This window comes from Cheilinus undulatus, linkage group 18 (genome assembly GCF_018320785.1).
Source record: "Cheilinus undulatus linkage group 18, ASM1832078v1, whole genome shotgun sequence".
Classification (NCBI taxonomy): domain Eukaryota; kingdom Metazoa; phylum Chordata; class Actinopteri; order Labriformes; family Labridae; genus Cheilinus; species Cheilinus undulatus.
In genome coordinates this window covers 18,773,494-18,794,431 of record NC_054882.1, presented here as the reverse complement: position 1 = coordinate 18,794,431, position 20,938 = coordinate 18,773,494, and the positions used below count along the sequence as shown (strand labels likewise).

At 40.1% G+C, this 20,938-nt stretch overlaps 1 protein-coding gene across 1 annotated transcript in view; it reads left to right on the top strand.

Annotated features, from left to right (window-relative positions):
• Positions 1-2,461: 2,461 nt before the first annotated feature.
• Positions 2,462-20,938, top strand: part of si:ch1073-358c10.1 (peptide methionine sulfoxide reductase MsrA) — a 68,031-nt gene continuing 49,554 nt past the window's right edge. Inside the window, 2 exon segments of the mRNA XM_041812171.1 lie at positions 2,462-2,771; positions 20,759-20,827. Coding sequence (XP_041668105.1) covers positions 2,462-2,771; positions 20,759-20,827 — 379 coding nt within the window.

Genomic DNA, 20,938 nt, shown 5'->3' with positions numbered 1-20,938 from the left:
TAACAACATACAGAGAGATCTTTTCACAGATTACCTAAAGTAAAAAGAAGAAGCCTAAATAAAACACTGAAGTACAGAGAAACAACTGATCACAAAACCTGTACATTAATTCAGTTTCACAGCTAATGAACCAGGCTGATCTGTGCCTCCAGGCTCTGCTTCATGTAGTTGAAATCGGGTCCATATAAACGTTGGGAAAACCGGTTAATGACCAATATTAATATATCTGTTGAGTCCAAATATCCCTATTTAAGCAGATATTAGTCTGTTTTTCTCCTGTGACATCAGTGCAAACCCCTATTGTTGTGTGTGTAGCTCCACATTTTTGGGATAGACAGGTAAGCTTGGCACTCCTATGGAGGAGTGCCAAAAAGTGGGACAGTATGGGTCGGTTTATTTGGGCCCTTTCAGACCTTTGATAATGGAAACACAAAAACAACATGCAATGACATACCAAACTGAACTAGACCGCTCAGCAGAAACGAACTATTAATGTCCAGAGTCTCACAAAGTAACCTTTTTTTTTTAATGAATGGCATATTATCACATAAAACACAAATAGCTGCTCATGAAAAGTGTCTCAATTAAAGATCTTTTTAGTGAGTCTCTGATAAGACATCTTTACAAGCCTGTTCCATAGCTGCAACATTTCACATTTGTCTGATGTTTGGAGGCCCATATCTCCATTCAAAGTTAGGACTGATGTGAGTTTATGAACTCTCCATAAGGCCTGAAAAGCTCTGTAATGTACAGAATTACAACTTCAGTGTGCCTGGACACCCCCAGACACCAGAGGTGTAGTCAGACACTGGCACACGCATGAAGTTCTGTATAAGTCTGAAATCCACAGTAACCTTGGACCATGTTCTGTGCTGTTGATATAGTGGGCTCAAGGCCGCCAATAAGGAGTGGGGATAAAGGGGAAGGCTTTCCAGGGCAAAGCCAAATGGGGCAGACCATGGAGGTCAGCATAATCATGATCCATTGTAAAGTTAAGCCGTTTACTGTGATATGCTATTTTTGACCTGAATAACAACTACAAGTAATTTATTTATGTTGTAGTATATAGCTTTCCTCAATATGTCAACCCCTTTTCTTAAAACAGAATTAAATGGGTTTAAAGTGGCAAAAATAGGTTAAAGGTGATAAAAATGGGTGAGCAGAAGCAAAAAATAGGTGTAAAGCCATAAAAATTACTTAAGTATTGTATAAACAGGCAGAAAACAGTAGTGAAATGGGGTTAATAGTGGCAAAAACAGGTCAATAGAGGCATAAGGTGGAAAGTGGCAAATAAAATAGGTTAGCAGAGGCACCATGGGCAGGACAAAAAGAAGGAAATGGTTCAGAAAGTGGCAAAATGGCTCAAATGCGGCAAAGTGGGCAGAAAAGGTGGGAAGAGGATTTAAAGGGTAAAAGGTTAAAAGAAGCAAAATGGGTTTAAATGGGCAATATAAGTTAGAAGTGGTAAAAGAGGGATAACTGGGGCAAAAATGGGTCAAAAGTGGCAAAAATGGCAGAAAAACTGGTGAAAATGGGATGAAATACGGCAAAATGGGTAAGAAGTGGACAAAAGTGATGATAAGTGGCAAATTAAAGTGCAAAAAAAGGTTGGAAAAAGTAGTTTGATATCATCAATAAATCCCAACTTGGGAGGGCCTGGTCTCTTGGTTTGTCAGGGGCCCAGCCAAATCTGTAGGCAGGCCTGAATGTGCTAAGTGACAAATGTATACAGATGGCATAAAAGTGATAACCTTATAGGGCTAAGGCTCCCCTTCATAAAGATTTGTAAAAAGCTTTTTGATTGGTTAAATCTTTAGATCTTCTGTGGTTTTAAAAAAATTGTCAGTGGTACAGTAGTAGTAAAGGTACTCTTAGTACATAGTGACAAATTTCATATGTCCAGGGCTTCTGTTTTATGTTTCTTTGGTATAAAAACCAGCATCAATATTGTTTTTCTTTTTATTGGTTTTGTATCAGAGTTATACTTCTGGTATTGTGACAATAAAAAGATGTAAAGTAGAATTTAAGTAGTAGGAAATATAGGCTCATTTTTTAATTTTATTCAAATACTTCTCTTTATAGCCTAGCTTTATATAGCCCTATAAAATATCGTATAGTCAGTACTGATTGAGCCACAGTAAGCTGCTTGCTCGTTAATATTTGTATTATAAATGCAGGTCTTGAGTCATTTTGTAAGCTGTTAACAGTGGACTCTTGAAGTTGTTACTCATCAGGATTAACACAGCACGCCTGTAACATGAACCACAAAGAGAGACCTACCCAGCCATACGTCCAGCCTGATGTAGTACAAGCACCTCCCCCTGAATGAGAGCTGATAATTGGAGCGAGCTCATTTGCATGCAGCACGGCGTGGATATTTATTTAAATTTAATTTCGTTCCCGCACACGGCGCACTGTAGGCTTTTGTGCCAAAGTCATATTAACCCCTTGATTAGTTAATATGCAGTGCACGACGTTGCCCACGCACGATGAATATTCATATTGTTGGCGTTTTCACCGCCCGCCCCTCCCCTGTCCTGTCTCCCTCGCGCCATCCCCGCTACATGCAACGTAACGGCGCGACGCTATGAAGGCATCCCGGAAGACAGTGCCCCTTTTACAGGTGTTGTCCCAAACACAAACACTACATACCGTTTCGTTTCTTCTACTATCTGTGTCGCTCTCTGCCGCTGACTCAATGGCACACAAAACCCAGCTTCCCAGCAAAGACAGAGCAATGAAAGGAAGAGAGGAGAAAATGGATGTGGCAGGTAAAACTCACTCATGGTGGCAGGTTGTGTCAGGGGTGGACGTGGCGCGCGCGGGAGGGATAACACTTTAAACCGTTCACGTGCTTGAGTGTGAGTCTTAAACGCGCGCGAGTGACCTGAAAGAATCCAGTTTAGTGATAAAAGTGACTTAGGGAAGTTTTAATCAAAATATCCACCTTATGCTTGGGGCCGCTACAGTAAATCTGAATATGGGCAAAACTTCCTGTGCTAAAGCTAAAGTACATTAAATACATCTATTCTAATACAGCAGCTAACGATAGATGCTAACAAAGAACACAATTGTTTCCATAGGAATTCACCTCAAATTTGTAAATATTTTTCTATTTTTGTAATCACATGTTCACATTGTTTGTATTGTAAGCTGTAAGAAAATAAGGTGGATACCACCTTATTCCTGGGGGGTCCTACTGTAGCTATGAGTGTGGGTGGAAGTTCCTGTACAGTAACAATAACAGCAAAAAATGCAATTCTTCCAAGGGCTTACTAAAGTGACTTGGCATCAACAGTGGTTGTTCTGAAATAAACATTTGCTGCTATCTACTGCTACATTTTGTTTAATTAATATGAGCTGAAAGTTTTAAATATTTTCTGTAATGTTCAGTACCTGTTGCTTCGGTCGTCGTACTAATGATGTGACAAAGTTAAATATGTCTCTCACAACAGTGTTTTAAACATGCTGTTCACTGTCTAAGTGCATTGGGGATGTGATTCTTTCAACATTAATTTATCATTAATTTTTAATACAAAACTTGACCTTTATCAAACTGAAGAGCCGGCAACTTGAGCCATGGATAGTTTTATCAATATAAACTTAAAACAAAAAGTAAGGCAATTTTGTGTTTGGTACATTATTTCTTTGTTGTAACAATGCTTCTTGGTAATAAATCTTATACCGTTGGAAAGCCTGTTTATCACCCTTTTAAATGATGCCACATTTGTAAGGATCATGCATTTGTGGGATGAGCAGCAGAGCTGAGTATGTGGGTTGCACCCATGGAAAATGTGCCAAATCTACTTACTTCTGTAAAAGTAAAATTACTTATTTTAAAATATACTCAAAAACAAGTACCCCAAAAATTAATTAAATTACAGTAATCTGAGTAATGTAATTAGTTACTTTTTACTTTTGCCATTAACACCAGCCAGTCTCCAATTTTTCCTGAATCTGAAAGAGACTGGGATAGAGGTGGGTCAACCACATTTTTCAGTTCCACTCAGATATTTTTCTAAATTATAACATTAAACAACTAGATGCAAATTAACAGTGAAATCGAAATAACTTTTTCTTTTTTAAAAAACTTTGTAAATTTGGGAAAACAAGATCATTTCAAAATAAGTGTCTCTGAGTTTTTTCTTTAAGACACAAAACCCCAGGCTTGATGTGCAAACATTCAGTCATTATGTTAATGAACTGAACACAAACCTGCCCAGGTGTCTCACTTTGACGGTTAGTTGAAGGGAAAATATTAAAATAGTTTTGACTGACTCAGAAATCTTTGTCCTTACTTTACTGGCTTTAATTATCCTCCTAACTGAAAAACAAAATATTAAATTTGCCTAGGAAGCACAAATTAAAGCTAATTTAACAGTTAAAGGAGATTTGAATAAACACAGTAACAGAGCTCTGTGTTTCTGCTAGTGCAGGAAAACAATGGGTCTTCCTTGATAATTTGTCCTTATGTGAATATTCAGTCTACATGTCTGTCAGTTATCTCTTCTCGCTCTGTATCTGACTGTTCTGGTTTGTTTTTTTGTTCTTGAATTGATCTTCAGCTCAGTGAATGCTCTGTTTAATGTCATTTTAGTGGGCAATCATTTTAACAACACTTTATTCCAGGGTTGTAATCCCAGGAATAAAACAGGCTGTGGATATGGTGATAACTGAGGACCTCTCCAAGTTTTAACTACAAAAAGTGTTTCATAAGCAGGTCTGAGAGTGCTGCCCGCTAGTGTTAGCATCATAGCTAATCTTTAGCTCTGCCATCTCAACAGGGGAGATTTATGTGCTGCTGTTGTACTTAATCGATTTTTTCCAAAGCGTACGGATGAGCAGACACTTCGAAAGTTATCCTTTTTTCATATTAACCGATCTCTAATGTTAAAGCCAGTGCACTGACTGATTCATGTTACATTTTTACTGGAGATGTTAACGGTGTTGTCAATTTTGCGGTATCACGGCGGCAGAAGTGTCTCAGTGTCATTGTGGACATGTGACATTTCAGAAGTGGGTCTTCAGGGCAACAAGTGTCATTTTTTTTTCAGCAGTACTACGGTTACTATCAGCCCTTGCATACTCGTTCTTTGCACTCCACTCGCTGGCTGGATCTAAGTGCAAAAATGGTGGATGCTACGAGTGACAGGGGGACAAAGTTTTTAAAACTTAGCTGGTTAGTAAAGATGCTGGAGTCACAGTATAAGTATATATTTTTAAGCCTGGTGCATACCTATGACACTATTTGCACAAATTGTATATTCAAAGTGCAATTGTTGTAAATGCTTTATGTTTTTTGTTTTTTTTTATATCGGAATAAGTATAGTACCATGAACTTGTTACCGAGGTATTATCATACCATGAGATTTTGATACCGTTACATCCCTCGAATTTACGGCCCCATGGACTGATGCGCTTAGATCTTTTTTTCTTTTTAAGGCTATTTTTGGAATTTTAGTGCCTTTAATGATAGAGGAGAGTGGATAGAATAGGAAGCAGGGATGAGGGAGTTGGTGAGAGACACGCAGGAAAGGGCCACGGGCCAGATTCGAACCTGGGCCACCCGAGCACATAGGGGCAGCCTCAAACCACTAGGCCATCTGTGCCCTATGTTCAGATCTTTGATCTTTTAGGTCTGCAGAATGCCCTGATTTGAAATGATGACTAGGTGAAATCTTTACCCTCACAAAATGACATGTTCCTATCTAAAACTGCACAGCCCATGTCTCAGCCTTTGAGAGGTTTATGCATGTGCACACTTATTTTAATTGTTTTAATGATCAACATGTTAAAACAGATTATAAGTCATAAATTCACTATGGTGCAGTTTAAATTGAAAAGAGGAGTTGGTCAGGGATCAAGATGTGACTTGTCTGTCATTTCACAATTCAAGCAGTTGAAATGAAACTATAAGATTTATTGCAATCTGAATGGTAATCAAGCTCATAAGAGTATGCTTTAACGGAAAACATATTTTCACATCTCATTGTCAAACCTTGTTTTCTCCCTATGATTTATGGCTATGCAACAATGCCATCTTACATAGCCTTACATCTTGATGTTTGCACGTCAGTGTATGTTTAGAGCTGTGTATGTTGCATTACTGCCCAAGGCAATTTTCCCCCTTGGATAATAAAGTGCATCTTATCTTATCTTACAAAATATCTAATCAATCAAATTAAATTAGTATTTTTATTAGACTGATGATAACGTCTGAAACAAAATATTCTGGATGATTAAGTTTTTCATGAGTGTACCTAGTTTCGAGCCGCTCCTGAACCACAGACGTCATCAGCGTCTCACCTGGACTAAAGAGAAAAAGAACTGGACCGTTGCTTAGTGGACCAAAGTGCTGTTTTCGGATGAAAGAAAATTTTGATTTCATTTTGAAATCAAGGTCCCCAAGTCTGGAAGAAGATCAGACAGGCACTGAATCCAAGGTCCTTGAAGTCCAGTGTTTTCAGTTTCCACTGTCAGTGATAGTTTGAGGTGCCATTCTGTTGGTCCACTGTGCTTTATCAAGCTGTCAGCCTTCTACCAGGAGATTTTAGAGACCTTCATGCTTCCATCTGCTGAGAAGCTTCATGGAGATGCTGATTTACTTTTTTAGTAGGATTTGGCACCTGCCCACAGTGAAGCCAAAACTCCCAGAAACTGGTTTGTTAAACCATGCTATTACTGTGTTTGATTGGCCAGCCAACTGGTTTGACCTAAACCTCATAAAGAATCCCTGGAGCATTGTCAAGAAGAAGATGAGAGACAGCAGACTCAACAATACAGATGAGTTGAAGACTGCTATCAGAGCAACCTGGGCTTCAGAACACCCAAGCAGTGCCACGGACTGATCACCACCATACCATGTCACATAGATGCAGTTATTTGAACAAAACGAGCATAATTTCCAGAAAGTCAACATTTCTGTAGTATAAGTCCCTTTCTTTGACTGATGTTTTGTGATATTTTGAGATAGTGAATTTTTGTGAGCCGTAAGCTGTAATCATCAAGATCAAAGCAAAAAAGAAAGTCTTGAAATATTTCACCTCATGTGAGATGAATCTAGAACAGTGGTTCTTAACTGGTCTACCCTCAAGACCCCTTACAATCCCTCTGATGAGTAATCACAACCCAAATGTCTGATTTTTTAAAAAAAGATTTATTCAATGAAACACAGTGCTGTTTGGATCTCAGACAGTAAGGAACTTGAAGACACAAAGAGACTGAAAAAATACCCCAAATTTTTCAAGAAGTGTCTTCCTTCCTTGAAGGTTCACATAAATTCCCTAATGTTTTTTGTAAAAATTCATTTGCCTTCTGGAAAAGACTGCTAAGAGATTATGTGAAAAGTCCTAATAATTCATGTTGAACATTCTAAAATGTTCCTGGTTGCTTTTGAAATTTTTTGGATTTTTGGGAAAAGTCCTGGAGAACATTACCAAAAGTTTCTAGGAAAATGCCCACAGAAAACTCTCAAAAATCAGGAAAATTTCTTAAACATTTTTGGGGAAAATACTGTAAGTTTCCTCAAAAAGTTAACAGAGAAAATTCCTCAACAATTTCAGGTAAATTCACAAAGAAACTTCTGTTTTTGGTTTCCTTTCTGCTGTCCTCCACAGACTGAGATTTTTCTCCCCTGACAAACATTCATGACACACTGGAGACGGCTCCACGACCCACTTTTGGGTCCTGACACACCAGTAGAGAATCACTAATCTAGAAAATATGGACGTTTCTTGAATTGAATTACGGGAGCAAAGAAACCCAACTTTTTCGTTTTTTTCCAATTTTGAGATGCACCCGTGGTCATGGAAGATATGATAATGAAGTTTCTGCTATGTTTTCTTAGATCTTGAGTTAGTCTCCCTCTGCATGAAGACACTTGAAAAAATTTGCCACCTCATTTTGTATCATGTTTTGAATTTTAACCTATCATGATGTTTTAACAAGTCTAACCTCTCTACTCATCCTACCTTTGCCTTTCTTTGATTTAGCTTATCAAAGCTATTGTCAACAATACTATTAGTTGATGTTGTAGTAAGTGTAGTTGAAGCATGCTGCAGTTTGAGCCTTGTTCTTGCCCCCATCTACTACGTTGAGGTGCCCACAAAGTGCATTGTGGGAGCAGGGTGTGAGGGCATAGGAGGAAGTGGTGCCGCAGCGTCCAGGGGCCCATCTGGGCATTATGCGCATGAAGGCTCCGCCCCGTCGTAAGTTCCTGCTCCGTCTGTCGAAGCAGCTCGGAGACACCGCATGGCAGAAATCTGTTCCTCCCCTTTCACAGTGGGGTGCAGCTTAGGTGGGGACGGGCTTGTTCTTGTGTGTGTTTGAATATGAGTGTTTATCGCTGTGGGCCAATAAGCATGGGTAATTTAGGGGTTGCAGAACTGTTTTCCCATATTCCCTGTCAGTTCCAGCCTTGTGCGTGTGTACACATGCGTCTCCTCTCTGCAATGATGATCTCTAGTTTTGAAAGTTGCATCCTCCCCTCCAGCCACTTTAAAGAAGCTGCTGCTTCCTTGTTCTTCTGTCCCGGTGTCCTGCGTCCCCTCCCTTTGCTTCAGTCTGCATAATGTACTCTGTGACCTTGGCGAGAATGATCCAGTGGCAGATTGCTACATGGTAGGGGCACACTGGCTATTATTTTGAGTCAGTGCAGTATAGACTGCCAATATTTCTTCCAAACAGGATGGGGGAGGTCAGCTGACCAGAATCAATCTCTGTTACATGCTTCACTATAACTCTTCAAAGCAGCTTCATGGCGAAGATATATTTCTGAAATTATTTCTCTGTTGTTTTCCCATCTCTGCCGTCCTAGATGACCTTGATTTTTTGTGCCCATTTTTGCAGATGGCTTAGAGGGGGAAGAAAGAATAAGTAACTAAATGGGAAGACATGCAAATTAAGTATGAGACAGATAAATAAATAAGAGAGATTTGCCAATGGGAAGCACTGTGGCTCACTGATAAAGATTGTCACTTCAGTGCTAAAACATCCTATTTTCAACCGCAGTTTACATGTTCATAGATGTAGATAACTTTTGATCCCAAAATACAGATGAGGGGGAAATTATTAGAAAAGTATTTCCCAAGTGCTGTCAAGAAGAGCAAGGAATTTTTAGCATAGCTTTTCCAATCATCCTAGCTGTATTTTGTATGCTTACATTATTTTACTTTGCACACAGAAACAAAATTATTCCACCGAAACTACTAGGCTCAAAATTATTAGCATACTTTAAAACTGACATTTTTGTTGAGCCATAGCACAAACCACTGTTGTTTAATGATGTGCTTTAACTTTGAGATTCTCAAAGCTTTTAAAATCAAGTTAAAACTGAGTGTTATCTTCCAATTTGCCCACGGTATAGCAACTTCAGTAAGGGTTTGATCTGTCACTCAGAAAGCATCATGGCAAAATCAAAATAAATCAGTCTAGACTCGAGAAAAAGAATTGGTGATGCTCACAAAGCAGAAGAAAGATAGACAAAGTTATCACAGCATTTCCAAGTGTGAAGAACTGGAGTGAGAAGAAATTCAAAGAGAGCCACACAGGATAGAACAAGCCTGGCAGAGGTAGGAAGAGAATGATTTCAAAGACTCTAGAAAGAAAACTAGTGAGAGACCTGTCTAAAGACCCCAGAACAACTGCTAAGACATTAGTGAAGAACTTAGCCAATTCAGCAACTGTAGTCCCAAAGAGAGCCGCTAGAGCCAGTGGACCAAGAAAAACTTCACTTCTGCAGAAGAGACACCTTAAAGCCAGACTGAAGTCTGCTAAGGACAACCTGAAAAAAAAATCTGCATATTGGAAGCATGTCCTTTGGTCAGATGAGACCAAACTAGAGCTCTTTGGCCATAGAGAGAAGGGAGCGGTGTAAAACCCAAAGAACACCCCCCCCAGGAAAACATGGTGGTTCAAGTATTATATCGTGGGGATGCTTCAGTGCATCTAGAGGTGGGAATCTCATAAAAGTGTGAATCCTGAAGAAATAAAGATGTGAAGGTTTTGGAAGAAAACCTCAAGCAGTCAGCAGCTAAAGTGGGTCTGGGTCATCCTGTTGCTAATATTCCCCAATTTTACACACTGCACCTTTAAAGCTCCACAATAAAGTGCACGTTCCAAACTTTATAAATAAGTCAAAAGGCTCAGCTTTAATGCTTCCCCTACAGTGTTACAGGCCAATCAACAAAAATATGCACTGGCTTGCAGAGACGCTGAGCCATTATACAGTTCTATTGGGGGGGGGGTGGGCTTTCCATGCAAATTGGTCTTATTACATTAAGCATCTCATGGCGAGTACGGTAATATCTCAGCTTAGATAGAGCAAAGATTAGCCTGCTGTCTGCAAGAGCTGATGGAAGTGCGCTGCAGTTTTTTTGATGCGCAAAATCTCCAGAGATCAGGAAACAGTTCCACCTACAGTATGTATGACTTTAAATAAATAATGACAAATGATGATAAATAAGGTCGCTAAATATTACTTTGGCATTGTTATTATTAACCCATAACCAGTAGTTTAATCAGTCTGAGGCTCCAAGCTTTGTTTTTATCCATGTATGGCACTATTATGCATGACAACAATGTTACCGTTGTGGCTGTTTTGTTATTTTTCCTTAATTCAAGGAAACTTTGTCAAGGTGGTGCTTCAGTGAACACATTAATTAAACGCATTGTCTGTTATTCCAAATATTTAGCATGGATTGTCAGAATCCGTCAGAATCGGGATGCGAGCAGGGTTGGACACATCGTTGCAGGTGCAGGCATTAAGTGCAGGGTTAAGAAAAGAGTCCCACGCAGGGCTCATAGTAGTTTCAACCCTAGTAGTTTATATGAAATAATTTTGTTTCTGTGTTGAAAATAAAATGATGTAACCATCTGAAATAAACCTAAAAATGGGAAAAATGCTTGCTCTGCTTAACAGCACTTTGGAAATACTTTTTAAAAATGAACATTTTCATAGTGGCCTAATAATTTCATCCTCATCTGTAGAGACCCTGCATGAATGCCTGATAGCTGGACTCAGACATAGAATGTAGAGGTCATTTCAGGATAGTTTCCCTTTGTTGTCAAAAAAAAACACCAGTTTAATTCATTAGTTCCCACACGGTCCATCCCATCCTCTTCTTTCTTCATTAAGTTTTGGAGTCAAGATAAACTGCTGGGCCTCAACAGGATGTGCCTCCATCTTGCTTGAGATAATACAGCCAGACCCACAGTAGGTAGCCCTCGCCATAGCAACTGTTTCCGTTGCTAGGATACAGTATGTATGGAATGCATGGATGCTCTTCAGAGTTGTACCCTTCAGAGTCCAGACGTGTTTTCCAGAGGCAGTATTAAGTGGATTTAAGTGCCACAATACCAAGTTGGGTCAATTGTTGCTTACCTCTTACTGTTCATACAAATCGACCACCGCCCATTAGTCTTGCCTCTTTCCTCCCCTACCCCTTCCCCTTCCCCTTCCCCTCCCTTCAGTTGCCCCACTCCTTCCTCCCCTACCCATCCTCCCATACAGCAGAGGGTAGTTGGCACTGGCATAAAGCATCAGCCTCCTCCGACGACTCGTGCCTGACTCCCTGCCAACCTGTGTGAAGCTAGAAAGAGGAAGAGGGAGGGAAGAGGAAGAGAGAGAGAGGGGAAGAGAGAGAATGGATTTTTTTGGAAGGAAATAAACAGAGCAGACTGGAAATCGACCTTTTCTGTTACCAGTTTTGGCATCCAGGGATAGTACCTCTTCTGTTCCTCTGCATGAGGGGCGCAGCAGCGCTTGGACTTCAGTTTTACGGGTGAGAAACGCGGAACCACGGCGAGAATCGAAGGCTAAAAAAGATTAAATACCCGCAGAAACAAGTCAAACTTGATCGCCATGCAACAGATTGTTAACGGTAGCCATGATGCAAGAAATGTGGCAAAGCGCCGGGTCCGATGTTTTGGTTCTGGTCCAGCCGCCTACAACCACCAAGCTAAAAGCAACAAAAGGTGACCAAAGTTTTCCGCCTTAGCCCTGCTGTACTGTACTGTTCTTTTCAAATATCCTCAAAAACAAAGGTGCATAAAGGAAATCACGCCCATATCTCATCCAAGTTGGTAAAAAAAAAAATCTTTTCATGAATCCTTCCCCCATATTCAGCCTGTTTTCTCCTTTTGTAAGCGCAGTCACCCGCCCTGCTTGTGTTTTTGTCGTCCTCTGCTCTTTCTTTTGCTGGCGTAGTGAGGCAGCGTAGTGAGGGTATTCAGCCAGTTCTTTCTCTGTGCCTGTGTGTGTAAAGGTGGGGTAATTCTGGCAGAATGGGGTGTGGGCGCTGGGCTGGCAGGAGGGAGGTTGGAGGGGGTTAGGCACAGTGAAAAGAGCCAGCCTGGCACCACCTGGACCTCTGCCAGCTGCTCCATGGGAGAAATACCCACAGCAGAGGTTGGTGTGTGAGCGATTGTGTGGCTGATTGCGTGCTTGTGTGCGAGCAGGCGGGCATTCACGTGTTTGTAAGAGCAGAGTGAAGGATGATGGGAAGTTGGAGTGAGCAGGACAGTGTGAAGTGAAGATGGAGGACGGGATGGGTTTGGCTCACACTTGGCTTCTCTGGACAGGGCTGAGTTGGCGTATTCTTAACAGTCTTCATTCTTACCTCATTTTCTGTTTGTTTATTTGTTTGCTTGTTTGTTTTCCCTGTGTTCTCTCCTGGATGAAGTGCTCACTTGCTTTATATAGCGCCCAAAGGCATGGTGGTCTGAACGCCAAAAGAATCCTTCACTGCTTTTCTGCTCTCCCTCATCTGTTGCTTCTCACTGGCTATTTACTCCTTTTATTGTTTTGGCAGGCTGATCTCTCCTCCTCCCACTCCTCCTCCTCCTTTATCGCACACTTGTCTCCCTCTCACTCTCTCAATTTCTCTCCCTCATTTGGCAACTTCAGTGCTTTTTATCTCTCTGGCCAGAGAGGCAGGACAAGAGGGTGACAGTGAGCAGAGGATGGAAATGGAACTAAATTTGCTGGAGAAGGAGAGAGATTTTTCTACCTATCACCTTCAGCCTCCCTGTGGAATATTTAGCCAGCACAGTCACTGACACAGATCCACTCTGATTGTAGCTGACTGTGCCCATGAACATGACCTGGCAGAGCCAAACAACCCGCTGCTGAAAGACAGAACTGTCGCACAACAGGAGGTCAGGAAGGGACTGCCTGAAGGCAGCCAGGCCTTAGTGACATTTTAGTGGTCCTTTTTAATGCTTCTGCAACTGTTAGAGCACACAAAAACCAAAGAAGTTTGTCTCCTATCAGAAAGTGCCCCTGAGGGGGCACAGCTAGACAGGTGGTATCAGGTCAAGTGCCTCTTTGGCTTCTTACAGAGATGTTCCGATTACATTTTTTTTACTACCAGTACTCAGACTTAGGTTAAAGCCAACGCTGAGTACCTCAGCTATACCAGTGTGATATAAAAGATAGACATAATACTGTTAGGAAAAAAAACACAGATTTTTTACATTTCACCATATTTATCCTAGATGGCATTCTGTGTTAGCACTGCACATTTTTTGTTCATTGTCACACTAAAATTGACGTTAGATAAGTTGACTTTGGCAGCTGATCCATCATGACCAAGGCACTCACTGATGTCTGCAGGGCTTTTTGTGTAGCGTTGGCTACTGGTGTCCAATACCGGTACTGGTGTTGACTCCAAGAGTTTGGAAAGGTGAAATGTCTGTGGTGACTAGACTCCAACGCAGGATGGCATGGAGGACAAAGACACAGATGAGGTGGTATGGAGGTGGCTGGGGTGGAGGAGGGTTGCAGCAGTGGCACTGAAACATCAGGCTGACTGTGTAGGACAGGAGAACAGATGTTGAAGTTAGAGATAGACCAGATACGATCCAACACCAGTACCGGGCCTAATATTTTTGTTACTTTTATATCAGAGATCAGGCTGATGGCGCCGATACCCGTTGCTGATCCGAAAGTAGGGGTCAAACCCCCTGTAGGGTCCCAAAACTCTGAGAGGAGGGTTGCATGATGCCTTTCCAAAATACAAATAACATTCTTTAATTATTTAAAATTGCATATTTTACCCATATCGCACAAATGAGTTTGATTAAAAATCAAACGATAGTCATTCGGTGGGATTTTTGCTCATACAAAGTAATGTTTAAAAAAATCCTTAATTTGTAAGTCTGCGCACGACTCTTCTTATATATGCATGGCTGTGTATACTTATTGGGGTCAACATAACAAAATAATCCCTCTCTGGATTGTTATTGTAGGGGATGCAGGCTGAAAAGTTTGGGAAACTCTTTTGCAAGCAAACCGGCTTGTATAGCAGTGAGCTATATAGGAGACAGCAGCTTAGTCTGATCCACTCATCTCTAGGGATGCGCACAGTTAAATGGTTAAATTCGTTTATCAAATTAGCAGGCGCAAAATTTACAAGTCGGTCAAACTAAATGACCTATAGCTAAGCCACACCCCCTCAACTCACTCGGACAAAACAATGAACATTCAGTGACAGACACTATTGCAGGTATCACAGTAGGAGACATTTCACAGGAGGCCATTGATGATTTTTGGAGACAGAAAGATCACATATCATCTAGAAGTCACCAAAAGGGTCTTAACTACACGTTGAAGGGATATATTAATCATTTTATTGTCGAGAAGGTTGATAAAAAGCTTCAGTTACAAGCCGAAATTTACAGGTCCCAGTGGAAACGTGATAAACTGCATCTTGTTGCTATCACAATGTCAGACCACAAGATGGAGGATCAGCATCAAAGTGCCACTGAAGTTAAAGTTTTTTGGCTCAGAATATGAGAAAAATATAACAGCCTTTTTACCATCTTTACCAAGAGTGTCTCTCTGTTAGTTTGGTGCTACAGTATTTACATTGAATCAATCAGCATAACGTTTGCCAACCTTTGTTATCTCGGTTATTACAGATAAGTTAACAAAGCTAAGCTCCAGAAGTTACGTTAGTTTAACTGGAGCCCTTGGACAACAGCTAACAATGATGTATGATCACCAAAGAACAAAAACTAGAACAAAAAATGCCAATGAACTCCCAACAAACAACGTGACACAATGAACAACGCAGCTAGGAACTAACGTTAGGCTAACTTTAGCTAACGTTAGAGATGTTAAAGATAACTTTATATTTCTTTCCAGCAAAGTGACACGCTGAGTTTATTCACGCTGAGTTAATGTTGTGGTCTACAGCACAACTTTATCCAGAGATGACACTTTTCTCGGTTTAGATGTGGCTTAGGAAAGGGTAAAAAATATACTCCGTCGCCCAGCCTCTCAGGATACAATGTGTTGGAGTCGCATGTACCCCATGAACACCGTTTGACCATTTTTAAACTTAAAATATCAAAAAAAACTCATAAAACCGGGCGAAAACTGACTTTATCCTATACATTTCAATGGACGTCCAGGCAGCAGATGTCAAGAGTGTATTGGAATGGTTATACTCACTGTGATTGGCTCATCACGTTTGAGGTCAATTACCTATAATTTTTTATAAACCATGATCTTGAAATCCCAGTCTATAATGCCATTTTAACCTGTAATGAACCTCCTGCCACAAGAGGCCACTATGGCTTCAGTTAATGGCCGCTACCTTCCTGTCTGAGTGTTCCCCCAACTGGACATAATTATGAGAAGCTTAACAGTTAGCGTGTAGTAGTAACAGCACAGTTTGACAGTTTTTCAAGTAGAAAATGGGATAAAGTGCTGTGTAAGCTGTTGAGGGTTGAACTCATGTATACCTATTCAATAGGAGTGAATAGAGGCCACATATCAAAGCACGATAATCTGCAAGAGGAATGAAGGCTGGTGGAGCTAGCTGCTATGTAAGCCACGCTGTACAGAGTGTATCAGGCTCACATCATACCTCCTGACATTGTGACCCTGTGAGGAATTTGAGTGTTTTCTAAGTATTTTCTCTCTTTTAGAATAGTCGGTTCAATGTAACTTGAACGGGCTTGTAGCCAAATGGGGATATAGAGGCCTGGGAACGTCCTTACTCATCACCATATTTCATTCCGACAGTTAAAATCAGTTAGATAATCCTAACACTACCTGTTTGTGTCAGCATGATTAATGGGAAGCACATTACTTAAGTGAAAGGTGTGTTCTCTCCTTTCTAAGTTTAATTCCTGCAAAAACAACATACTAAGTGATCATAATCCGTCATTCTGCCTGTGGCTTTAGCTGCAACGACATGTTTCACAACAGGGTTAATAAGCTGTTGACAGTTGTTTCAACTCGTAACTGAAGTTCATGATGATTCAAAGATGCAGGGTGTGGCATTTACCGTATAGAGAAACAGCTCTAAGGAGTGACTGTGAACACAGTGCTAAAGCTAAGTTAAACCAGCTATAAATGTGGAACTTCAAACAGACCTTTCACAATAAAAGTCTGTAGTTGTTGTTTTCCATGAGTGCTTTATGGGCTCTATGCACAGCAGGGGGTGGCATATTTCCGGTGGAAAATAAGACCGGTTCTCAACTTCCGCCTAACGATAAGTGCTAGGCCAAAACGGAATCTAAACCCTCCTATACTGCCTTAACTTGTCCATTTCGTTGTTTTTTTTTTTGTTTCGATTGTTTTTTTTTTTTTGTTTCGATTGATGTTTGTGTTTACTCTACCATCATCGTTGGGCATCCAAACATGCTAAAATGATGTTTCAAAAACAGGTTAAAAGCACTTCTGGACATCGTTGCTGCGTGCTGCAATGTACATCTTCAGCTAAATTTAACTCGTCATTGACAGTCAGCTCAGGTAACTCATGCAAACAGCAAGTAAACCGCAACAATTTTGCCATCATACCCCATTCTCTTCTCCCGACTGGAAGTGTGGGAGTGGTCTAATGTGAAATGCGGAAGCAGTTCCTGCATAGAGCCCATTGTCAATGCAAACAACAGGAAATGTAGTGCTTTCAGTAGCAGCTCGCACTTTTGTCAAGTTTTAGTTTTAAAACTTCACATTTCTTGCTTTCTGTTGCAATTGTCCCTAGATATATCCTGTTCAGTTTGATCATTCTTTTTTTACTTATTTATAACGTTTTTTTCAGATATATATTCTACATATTTACTTTTTATACAGTATTTCTGTTTGCTACAGTAGCCCAGTGCTGCAGGTGGTTGATTATCGTTGTTGCGGCCTTTGTTTACAGTTTCCAACATTTAGTTTAATAACATTACATTTGTTGCTGCTACCCATTCCTAATATTAAGATAAATTCATTTATTTTATTTAAATACATTTATTTGGAATAATGGAGGGTATACATGTGATGTCACCACAGCGTGAGTCTCTGCCGCTCAAGCCTCTGAGTGGCAGAGAGGATGAGCTGGTGACAAAAATTAGTGGGGAGTTAGCATTAAACAGCTTTAATTCAGCTGAAAATTGCTGTTTCTTTAATAACATCTTGAGGATGTTCACTGCAGTCTTGACAGATCAGCAAACAAAATGTTTTTATAAATATTTAGAGCAGTATGAATACAATCAGTACTCGTTCCCCTGACCTTAAAAGAAAATGAAGACCCAAAATTTCAGCAGAGATACGGTAAAATAATATCTAAGGTGATAAGGCATTTAATCATATGTTCTACACCCTTGGTTCCCAACCTGGGGTCTGGGACCCCCCAGGGGGGGCACCAGAGATGTTGGGGGGGGGCGCAAGGCTTTGTCTGCTCTGAGGCTGCCAAAAATAGTTTTGCAAATATTGACTAAAAGCATGATAAAGCAGTTATAAAGTAGTTCATACAAATTTCTTTTGTTAATAAAAGTATGCATGGACCTTTTTTTAGGGTTTTATCAATGGAACAGCTAAAATCTATGTTGATTTTTGGCAGCAATGTGTCACTTTTTCTTCTCTCTTGGGTCCTAGGGGGGCTCTGCTTTTCTGAGGAGCATGTAGGGGGGGCTCCAAGGAAAAATGGTTGGGAAACACTGTTCTACACTATCACTATTAGGTGATGTCCAATTAAAATAGTTGTTTTTTTCTGTAGAGAAAGACACAAAAAACAGTCGAGCCCATCAGTATTTATCACAGATTAATTGATTTTTATTTAAATAGTTAAATACTAAGGTTATTTCCAAGAACACTTCATAGTAGTGAAGTAAACGTAGCCTATCTGAGGCTTATTTAACATAATATAAAAGCTGAGAGCTGTACTATGTGAATTTGTGAAATTAAAGAAGGAAAATAAAGGTTTAATTGGTGTTAAAATTGAACTGGATTAGGAAAGACAGCGGGGGTACATTGATCTGGTTTTGAAATACACCCTGAGTTTTCCCAAACAGATTTGACAACCACAGAGTGATCTTTATACTGATTAGCTAAAGTAAAAAGAAGTAAATGAACCATTAAAATGCAGAGAACTGATCTAAAACTTGATATGAACAAAACTTTTTAAAGTTAACACAGTTTAACATCCATCACTGATGAACCAGGCTGATGTGTGCCTTCAGGCGCTGATTTGTGTCTTCTTAGAATCAGGTCCATTATAATTGTCAGGAAACTTTATAACCACTATTTGTCTGTTTTCCCCCTTTTCATCAGTTTCCCATAGAGTGGCTAGCAGTGTCTCAGACTGTTTGCCACTCGGCCAGACTGAGCAGCCGTGTCGCATGCTAAAAGTGACGTCAGTGCATACCCTCGATATTAAGTTTTATGCATTTTTTTATGTGTTGGTCTTTGAATAAGTAATACTGTTTCAGGTTTAGAGCTTTGTGTAACCTTACTCATAATACCACCAAAAACGATATTAATTATGATTTTTTTTTTTTTTAATATAACAAATTAATAACAGGTATCAGTACGTTTGTATCGGATTGGAACTGGAAAAAAAGTAGATTCTCCCAACTCTGTCCCCATCACTTTAACATTCAGGAAAAATTGGAGAGTGGCTTGTGTAAATGGTCCGCCTATATTTATATTTATATTAATATTAGGGCTGGGCAGTTAATCGCAAATTAGATTAAATTGCAATCTGGCCTGCTGCAATTTACAAATTGCAGAAGTTGCAATATTTCTTCAACTTGAAATATCTCAAAATAGCAGTTTAATACATTCATTTTTGCAGCAGCAGAGATTTTATGCACATTATGCCAACATTCAAGTCTCATTTTTTTTAAAATGGTTCACAAAAATCCTCCTTTTCATGTTTTCTGTGTTTTGTTGAAGTAAAAATAAATGACATAAAAATGATTAACCCCTTCAATAAAACAGTTGGTATCAAATCTGCAATATGAGCAAAAATGAATAGTTCATTCTATCTAATATTGATGAAACTTAGCATTAGTTCACGGACGTCATACCCCCAGCTGCGATAAGCACATAACCAGCTTCATCTCCTCCACCCCAGCTGCCTCCTTTATAGCTTTAAGCTATGAATCATACTCAGATTCATGCTACTGAACTAATTTCATTGTTTTTAATACACATTGACATTTATGTATCCATCCATATGGGTTTTCTTTTTTTAGCCATTCACGCCCTGTAATGTCAAAGCAGCTGCTCGACTTACCCAGGGAGCATCTTTAGAACAGAGCCTTCTCCAACCAATAAAATGTTAAATGTATGAGTCCTCCTGACTGAATATAGGTTATAATATAGAATGATTAATTGCTTGAATTTGTTGAAAAATGCATAAGTTGAGGGACCTATTAATAATCACATATTAAATTGCAATTGCAATATTGGGTATTTAGGTAATTGTTCAGTCCTAATTAATACCCCCTGTGTGTTTGACTCTATAATGTCCCATCAATAAAACATTCAATGGCCCAGAGAGATCTTTTAATATGTAAAACAAAAAAAAGTATCAACCTATATATTTTTTTCTTTTTCAGGCACCATTTCTCTGAACATCTTTTGTACAATTTATTTTTACATTCATCAGTGGGGTGTTTGTCAAAGTTCACAATCATGTAACACAGAAGGAAACAATTAAGTCAGCTTAAGGTTTGAGGTTTGCTACAGTTCACATCCCTTACAGCCAGAGAGCATTTACACATTGAACCTAGTGCAAGCATCCATTAATGGTATGTGCCTAAGCCCTTAGTGTACCCTGTGGCCTGTTTATCTGTAGACTAATATTAGTGGTTGCAGTACAAACCAGCCTTGCTTAGTGGAGATTTGCACGCTAAGTCACCTCAGTCTTCTTAAACCCTAATCCTCCTCACACATCTGTGGGGATACACATACAGACACACACTTCCTTTTTAGCACTCTAATTCCACGCAGCGCAGTTGGCAGTAGAGTGCCATCCACCACCCCACCCCCCCCCTCCTCCCCCCGCCACCTCTCAGTACTCCAGTTTGTTTTACTTATGAGGTATTTTTACCAAGCAGAAGATTAGGCCTGCTAGTGAGGTTATACAAGTGTGTGCCCCCAAAGTGTCTTTGGTTGTTTGCTTTGTGGCAACCGTTGGTGCCAAGCCTTGCACTTAATACACTCACTTTCAAAGAAAAGCAGTAGAGTAAAAGAGAGATCAGAAAATAACTGCGTGATTGTGTGTAATTGTGGGTACTGAGGAGAGGACAGCAGGGATAGAATGGCGGTCAAAGCCGTGTAATCTCTTAAATGTCTTCCAGTACAGAGGCCTTCGCCTCTGATCCGCTGGCCCGGGTCAGCCTGTGACAACGTGCAGACCTATGAGCCCCAGTTGGGTTGACTAATGGGCCTCTTTTACTCTTAAACTGATATTTGTGCTGTTGGAACATTGTTTTATTATCTAAATTAACATTTATGCACTGTTTTTATTTACAGACAAGCATGCAGTCAATGGGAATCCCACTCTGGAGCCTTTTCCAGACGGCATGGAGACCATCATGTTTGGTGAGACTGCACGATCACACATTTTTGTAATCAGATTCAGCCCAATATGGAATTTAGTAATAGCAGTTTGTGGTTATTGACACATTTTGGGGAGGTGTTGGCCTCTCTGTG